We start from the raw sequence: 8423 nt of genomic DNA on the forward strand, positions 1-8423 counted from the left end.
ACTGTATAAAAGCTTGCTGGATTTCTTCTGGTCTACAATAACTGCTACTTGGTAAAAACAATTAATATAAAATTGGATTTGTGGTACTGCCTGCTCTTTCCAGACCAACCAGTGCTGATTTCTTGTACAGTTTAGAAGTGGTTCCATTATAGAAACCGGTGATAGAAGATCACTCAAAGTAACCAAATAAGCACAATGTAACTTCTGAGTTGGCAGGGTTATTCCTCATCTTCTAACAGTTTGACAAGTAATAAATTGGGCTTTTCACATAATGCAACAAAAAGACTGATACTTATTTTGGACAATATAACTTAAAAGGGTGTCAGCAAATTGCAAGCCACAGAAGAAACCAATAATCACCTTCCAAAAACCACCCAATGGTTACTACACACATGAGCAATGCGGGCCAGTTATATGGCCATTTTCATCTGGCTTAAATGGGTATTGCCACTGAAAGAAATGGTAACTGCCCCTCCCACTCTCGCCTCTACTACTACTACTGTGACCTTTTCGCTGACACAACCACAGAGCTAATTCCACCAAAACTGGTAACTACTCTGTTTTGGGCAGACTGATGAGCTAACCTGGTTCACCACGAGCCTGTGTGCTATCATGAAAGGGTGGAGCCACCCCATTCATCAACACAGCAGGATTAGAACCATGAGGACATACGTCAGTGCCATTCAGTGACGTACTTTGTAAATGACAGGACTAGATCATGTAACAGGATGAATTATAGAGGGGATCACTAAACAGCAGGCACTTGTGGGGTAGAGGGGGCTTTCTGTGAAAGAAGACAGGTAGGCAGCCTCGGTGCGTGGCACTGGAGGGTTTCTCCAACCTAACCACCAGTACTACAGAGCTCCCATGTGAACACAGCTTCTGAAAACAACACTCTTCAAGAACACACTTTGAAATTTACAGATTAATTACCTTCAGTTTATTGGGCTGATTGGACAAAAGTGCTCCAAGTTGCATACTGCACTAGAGGTCTGAAGCCACTCATTAAAAGGCATGACAAGTGTATCTAGAACACAGCACAAGACCTGTTATACCCTGGCTATAGTAGTGGAGCTCAGCACAGGCTACCTATTTTGTAAGAGAAACCTCAAAGCATCTACAGAATCTACACAAGGCTAATGTTACCCACAAACTTGATCTGTGTCCATCTTTGTACATGAACAACCAAGAATGTTGTTTCTGTATTTTAGATTACTGGCTTGATGTTAAATATTTCAGAATGAAAATCTCTGTCATTTATAAGAGGTAGACCATGAAAATAAAGGGATGTTTCTAGCAGGGGCACTGTATTTCAGTGCACGCCTCCTTACATACCAAACATGTCACCAAAATTAACAAGGTATAATACATATATTTTGCCTGCCTGAATTACAGCTATTATATAACTTAAACATTTAAATCACTCATAGAATGACAAACTTTCTTTACCAATCCCACATCCAACAAACATGTCCCTATAGGACAAAGTATTTCTTACATAACCAGAAGCTGTATTTCCAGGACCAGATGCACAGAATCAAAATTGAACAGATGCTACACAAGGATGTCTAAATATATATTTTTTTAAAACAAGCTTACATTTCCATTAATTGCAGTGATTGTCCAGGAAATGAAACTTTCTTTCTCTGAGATTTAAGATGCTTAGAGGCATGAGTGTTTAAAAAAAAAAATCACATATTTTCTTTCTTGTAAATCATTAAGACTATCTACCATAACAACAGCAGCTAACTTTACAGGATGTTCAATATCAACAGTCTCACAAAATCTACCACATATACAAATTACATTTTATTGCTCATTTTAAACGTGAAAACTGTTCTCTTCAGTAATGATTAATAAAATAAACAGGAGGACTGGCAAGACTGGACTATCCATCTTTTTCAAGTCTATTGGTGCATGCCAGTCTTTTAACTAGCATATCAAAACCATACATATAGACTCAAAAAGACAAACTAAAAAAAGTAAATTATTAGCCAAAGCAAATTCTTACACAGCAACTAACAAAATGTTTGCATTTCTTTTTATCAATTGCCACTCTGTACTAAAACCAGAGCTAAATGAAATCCTCCCCTAAGCGATATTGCTAAACATGAGATCCCATTCTGCTTAATATGGAAAAGTCTGTGAGCACATACAAACACATATTTTCATAAGTAGGTAATGGTTACTTGCTGGAGTACGTAAGTTACATTCTTTGTCTACTCTGTTAATACAATTAGATGTGGGCTAATTCTGATGCCAAAAGTTTAAGAGCAATTGACAAAACTTTGAGAGAGTGTTAGAGCAATTTGCCATTTAGCATCTCCCTTCACCATTTCTCTATCATCTTTTACTACACTAAATAACCTCTCTCACACAAGCCTTGGTATCTATGAACAACACCAGAAAACTAATTACATAGAAACAGAATGACTCCATCAGAGCACATCTTGATTTTTGACAGCTTGAAAGGAAGAACAAAAGAAACAGAACAGAACCAGGAAAACTTATGTTAGTTGAGGAAGGCTGTGGTATTTGTTACGTAGCATTTGTGATTTTAGAACAGGTAGGCTGAATGCCAGGAGAAAGGAGGTCAGTAAGACCATGTGATTGCTTAGTAATTAGACTTGCTCAATAGTGCAATTACACAAAAATATTAGTTCATGAGTGTTACAGGACTGTTTGAAAAGTTAATCAGAAAGCACCTATGGATTAAAGGCTGCTATCTGCCAGATTCAACATGAATTTTTTTTTAATGTGACTCTGCAGAGGGATATTACTTCTAAGAAGAAACTAAACCTCCTGATTTCTTCTATTCTTACTCCACTTTTCCTCATATCCATTGTACTAGTCATACTTTGAACTCTGACAGACAAGCATTTTGCCCAGGGCATTAGGATCATAAACTCTCTGGAACATAAACTCTGTGTCAATCAACTCAAACTAAGCAAGGACGACTATAAATTCACACCAGGAGATTAGGTTTGACTGATATTCCAAATGCTGAAGGGCTCCTAATCTCAAAGTATTTTTGATTAATTCAGCTCTCTAGTCCACAGGCATGTAAGGAAGAATCTTGCTTACAGTCATCTTGTAACCAAGAAATAAAATGCTTGGTTATTAATTACAAGTGCCAAGTGAGACTAGCAAGCCAAAAATCTGCACCATAAGCCCTGTGTATGCATATTGTAAATATATGTATTGCCAACGGTTAAAAATAGTCCATTAAAACCACTGGGACCTAAAATGGATTAATTCCAAACTAGAAACTGTTCATTTAAATAAATTATTGAGATCAGTCTAACAAACATACAGCTTTAGCAGCCAGCTATTTTATAAAGCTAGTGTTCTTTTAAACCTAAAAAAACACCTCTGAATATCTCACAAACACAGGCTGGGCAGGCAGCAAGATTTCCTACCAAATCTACGTATGGCATGTGCCTTGAGGGTATTTGAGCCCCAGAAGTTTGAAGTGCTTTGGATAAGGGTGCAGCAATTTACTCTTCTTCTGGCTGATCTTCATTGGAGGGGTGTGTAGAAGGACCCAAGTATAAAGGTCTAAAAGAAATAAATCATTTTCGTAGAACAAAGCCAGACCACAAAAATACTCTGCCTCTCCAACCAGCAACTAAAAAAAGATGACTTTCTTCAAATGCAAAATGCAATGCAGGTACTAGTTGTCTTTTAGAACACCGAGAACACTGTTAAGTAATCCATCTGGCAAATATATCACACAAATGTACTCAAGGACTGAATTAGGTAATGATCCTATTAAATAGTCATTGAAGAACCAGGGCAGTAGTACTGAAGACAAGAACTTCCTTTTGCTGGAATCAAAGGTCACACTTGTCCATCATTCAGTAGCTCAAAGAATACAACCAAAATCGGGTTAGCACTTCAATTGTCAAACATATTAGAAGCTTAAGAATTATTCTTAAGACATGATTTCCTTAACACTCAGACTTGCACCAAATGCCCTATGTTCTTTCAAAACACAAGTATTTGCTCATGCTTCATCCATAAAACAAAGACTTGGGAGCATTCTTTATGAGGTCAGGATTTGCTATTTAAAAAAATACCTTCAAAATAAACAAAAAATGGAAAAGTCTCTATAAAAGAAATGTACATCAGAACCTCAAATAAGGAAAAAACAAACAAACAAAAAAAACCCACGAAAACTTTCAAAGATAGGTTTACTTTGCTGCTTAAGTATTTAGTGACTCAGGATATAAATTATTAAACCCAAAAGAATCCTTTAAGAGAAGTAAACTGAAATGAAATCCAACGTGTCTTGATTTTGACATTCTTCTATGATGTGGTGTTAAGGCAAGCTTCATTGTGCTTGTTCCATAATTATGCAACTCTTTCCAGCATGGTAGTCTGAGCAGGCTAAGCTCATGAGTGTTTAAAGTTCCTGACACTGGACAGACTAAAGACATGAGTATTCTACTGCAACATCAACTCTTTCAAAAGGGTAATAACTTTCAGATCCCTAGTGATGTTTTAACTTATCTCACAAGATAAGTAGGCACAGATGTCCCATTAACCTCTGCCTTATGGTGACACGCACTTAACATGGCAGCATCAGTCACAACTCCACAGTAAAGTTCATTTTTGTATTAGGCAGGACCACACCTGCCTTACAGGTGCAGGCATAGATATACATGCTTGGAAAACGGACACCACACACCTTTCCCTGCAAGGAAGCTACTCTGAAAATTTACTTTTGAACCAAGCAAGTAGCTTCACAGTTTTTTTCCAGAATGGTGTCACGCTGTGCTGAGGGGCTCTTGGCTGCCTAGAGGTGCTGAGATGAAGCAACACCTCCGGGCTACTTCTCCCGGGACTCGCAGCCCAGCAGGCGACACACTCTGAGCTCCAGCAGGCACTGGAGGCACTCACGGGAGAGGGCATATGATTCTCTCCTCTCCTATGGGCAGGTCTATGCCCCGACTCGGGCCTGCACTCCTCCGGAGGCTTCCCCCTGTCCCGACACCGGGGCTGGATATGTAACACCGCCACCAGAGCCGCGTGGAGGGCGGGCGAGGGAAGCCGGCGTTGGCGGCTGCCCAATCGGGCGGCGCGGGGAGGGGATGGTGGGGAGGCAGCGTGACCGCATACATAACGCAAGGATTAGGGCCCCCCGCCGGCCGGGCGGCCGCCCCCACCGCCCTGCACTCACCGCCACCTGTTGATGCCCACGTTGGAAGAGCCGGCGAACCAGGGGTCCAGGATGTAGACGCAGCGGACCGTGTCGGCGCCCTGAATGCATTCCCGCAGCGCCGGGTTATCGTGAAGCCGCAGTCCCTTGCGGAACCAGTGCACGGCGTTCACCCCCATGCCGCCGGGCCGGGGGCGCGGGCGTTCAGCGGGAACCGCCGCCGCCCGCGGAGCTGCTCATGGCCCGGGCCGCCGCTCGGCGCCCGGTGAGCAACGGGAGCGGGGAGGGCCCGCGGGGCCTCGCTTCAGGCGGCTCTAGGACCCGGCGGAGACGACGGGGGCGGCCGCCTGGCGGGGACGCATCACCCCGCGGAGCCCCCGCGCCGGGGAGAGCGGAGATAGAGAAAAAAGGAGAGCGCAGAAGCCAGCGGTCGCTCCGGGCCCCCCTGCCCGCGGGAAAGCGGCCGTCAGTCCCGGCCGCGCGCGCCTCGTGCCCGCCGACGGCCACCGCCTCGCCGCTCGCCCTGTGACTCTGCGCCGGGCGCCGGGCTCCGCCGGCAGCCCCGCCCCGCCCCCCGCCGCCGATTGGCCGGCCTCCGCCACACGTGACCGCGGGCCCTCACGTTTCTGAGGTGTGTTTACTAGCGAAGGAGGGGGGAGATGGCGGGAGGAGAGGAGATGAGGGGATTAACCGGCCCCGCGCCTTCCGTGGGGCGGCCAGCGGCCGGACAAGCCCGCGATCTCGGTGGGAACCCCATCCGCCGAGACAGCGCGAAACGCCGAGCAGTGGCGGGGAGGGGCGCAGAGGGCGGAGACCGCGGCCCCCCCCCGCCCGGCTGGGAGCGGCGGGACCCGGATGAGCACGGGGCTCCGAGGAGGCTCGGAGAGGCACCGAATCCTGACAAGAGGCGCAGGCGCGGGAGCCGCCGCGTCCCGGGGGCAGCGTGCAGCTGCCGGCGCGCTCCCGCCGCCCTGTTATGTATAGCGCCCTGCGCGCGCCCGCCGCCAGGGGTGCGCATGCGCGGGGACGCGGAAAAAGTCACCCCCTGACAGCGCCCGCGGCGAAGTGGGTGGCAGCGTGCGGCGTGGACGTGCCGGGGTCGCCAGTGCCTGTGCCGGGAGGTGTGCCTGGCCCGATCCGCTTCGGCTGAGCTCGGCTTGGCTTGGCCCGGCCGTTAGCACCGCACCCCATCCCGTAGGGCAGAGGTGCGGCGCTTATGTAAGCCAGTGCGTAGGGAACCCAGCCCCAGCCGAATGTCGGTCTGTGCGCGGGCTTTGCCGAGGCGCTCCTGTACCGGGCGTGTAGGAGAACGGTGGCTGCCATTCCCTCGTTTCAGGCCTGGCATGGCTCCCTCCGCCCATTTGTCCTAGTGCGGTCCGCTTCCTTCCTGCGCTGAAGATGTATCCTACAGCTTAGGAAACAGACTGTTCTGTAGCTGCCCGCTGCAGTCCTGAGGTGGAGTCAGAAGAGCTGGACGAGAACCACTGAAAGAAGCTCGGGCCTACAGTGCTGCAGAAAGTAAACGTGCTTTCCAGCAAATTCTGAGCAGCAGATGAGTTACAGTGGTCTCTCTAGCCCTTAGTAAATCGTTATTAGTGAATAGTAGATAACATTTTAATTACGGAGTTCAACATCTGTGCTGTTGATTGCTGTTGATACAGGTTTCCCTATACTTTGTTAGCCATTAGGCATGACTTAACTACAGAATGAGGCGTCAGACCAAAATGCCACAGTAGAGCAATTCTGAATCATAAAAAGGCAGCTTTAGGTGGAGATTTGAAAGTAAACCTCCACATCTGCACTGCTGCTCAAATCTAAAACACAGTCGTCATGGACAACAGCAAGAAGGCTCTCATTTCAAATAGCAGTTCTCAAGAGCAAGACAGAGGATTTGTATCTCCAGTACTGACCTTCCTTGATTTTGAGAATTCCAGAGCAGAATTGTTCAAGAAAAGTTGCTCTTTCTACTAGGCCTTTTTTCCTGCTAAGATACACACAAAGTAAAGTTGACAGAAAAGAGACATGTTTTCCTTCATGCTTTTATTTTCTCATTTTAACTCAATAATGATCAAGGCATGCTAGGAGCAAAGGCCCCAGCCCTGATTAGAATCCCTATTTGGTTTAATACAAAAAGGTGTGGATGCCAAGCTGCTTTCAAACACTAACTTTAGCATAAGTTATTACAAGTTTTGCAATTATTACTTTGTCTTATGTAGAACAACATATTCCACAGCTTATCACCCTGATCTGAGAAGGACATATGGAATCCTGTCATTGGTCGTTGCTGCAACTTGGAGTGCTTGGGTCATGTAAAGTTAAGCATAGTTTTCTCAATTAATACAGAATTCATTCTTCCTTGCTTGTGATTTTGTTTTTGTTAATAAAAAATGCCAAATATTCGGTGAATAATTTTAAAAGAAATAAAGCAGAAAAAGAAATCTCAATAATTAATGACCACTTTCTGCCAAAGTCTTTAATTCTGTCATTTTTTCGTGCATTGAAAAAGATAGATTCCTTATTTTCAAGGAAAGTTACCTCTCAATATAGTTATTTCAACCTTTAAAACTACTTTTTCATACTCCTTATGTTCCCTGCTAGTGCCTTACAAGGCTGTGACACTGAAGATGGCCCTGGATAAAATCCAGAATCAACTAATCTACTGAGGTGGAAGCAACCCTCCCCCACTAGACCTTACAGTTTCATACCTAAATCATAACCATGAAAACCATCAGTCTGTAAGCCATTTGTCAGTACAGACTAAATAGTAGCTCTAGTATATCATTAGCATATCATTATGTCAAAACACCATTCAGCTCTAGCCATACCTTCCCTGTGAGACAGTTTTGTTCTAGGAAGGAAGATGAAGAATATATTAATTAAAATGACATTTCTCAAGGGAAGTGTCTCTCCGAGTTCATAGAAAAAGAAAATAGAATCATAGTTAATCAAGGAACTCGTACAAGTAACCCTCACTACTGTGTTCTCTTGTGGATAACTTTCTTATTGCTAATTTAGCCCAGACCATGATTGCAAAAGGAGTTAGAAAGGAAAAAAGATAACATGAAGGCATGACAGAAACATAAATAAGCAAGAATACATTGTGTACTGCAAATAAAAGCATTTTTAGATACAAGTTTTTGACATCATTAACTGTTCTTGAACACCAGTCTTGTAGAACAAGCCTGAACTGCATTCATAGAGCACTGTTTCCTTCTATTGCAGATCTCTTCTTCATTAGATCCTTTTCAAAGATCTAATACAG

At 44.7% G+C, this 8423-nt stretch overlaps 1 protein-coding gene across 1 annotated transcript in view; it reads right to left on the bottom strand.

Moving 5' to 3' along the window:
• Positions 1-5342, bottom strand: part of CRY1 (cryptochrome circadian regulator 1) — a 38706-nt gene extending 33364 nt beyond the window's left edge. The window contains exon 1 of the mRNA XM_064155388.1: positions 5183-5342. Coding sequence (XP_064011458.1) covers positions 5183-5340 — 158 coding nt within the window. The 5' untranslated portion in view covers positions 5341-5342. The remainder of the gene's footprint in view (positions 1-5182) is intronic.
• Positions 5343-8423: the final 3081 nt, after the last annotated feature.

This window comes from Pogoniulus pusillus, chromosome 15 (genome assembly GCF_015220805.1).
Source record: "Pogoniulus pusillus isolate bPogPus1 chromosome 15, bPogPus1.pri, whole genome shotgun sequence".
In the NCBI taxonomy this organism is placed as follows: Eukaryota; Metazoa; Chordata; class Aves; order Piciformes; family Lybiidae; genus Pogoniulus; species Pogoniulus pusillus.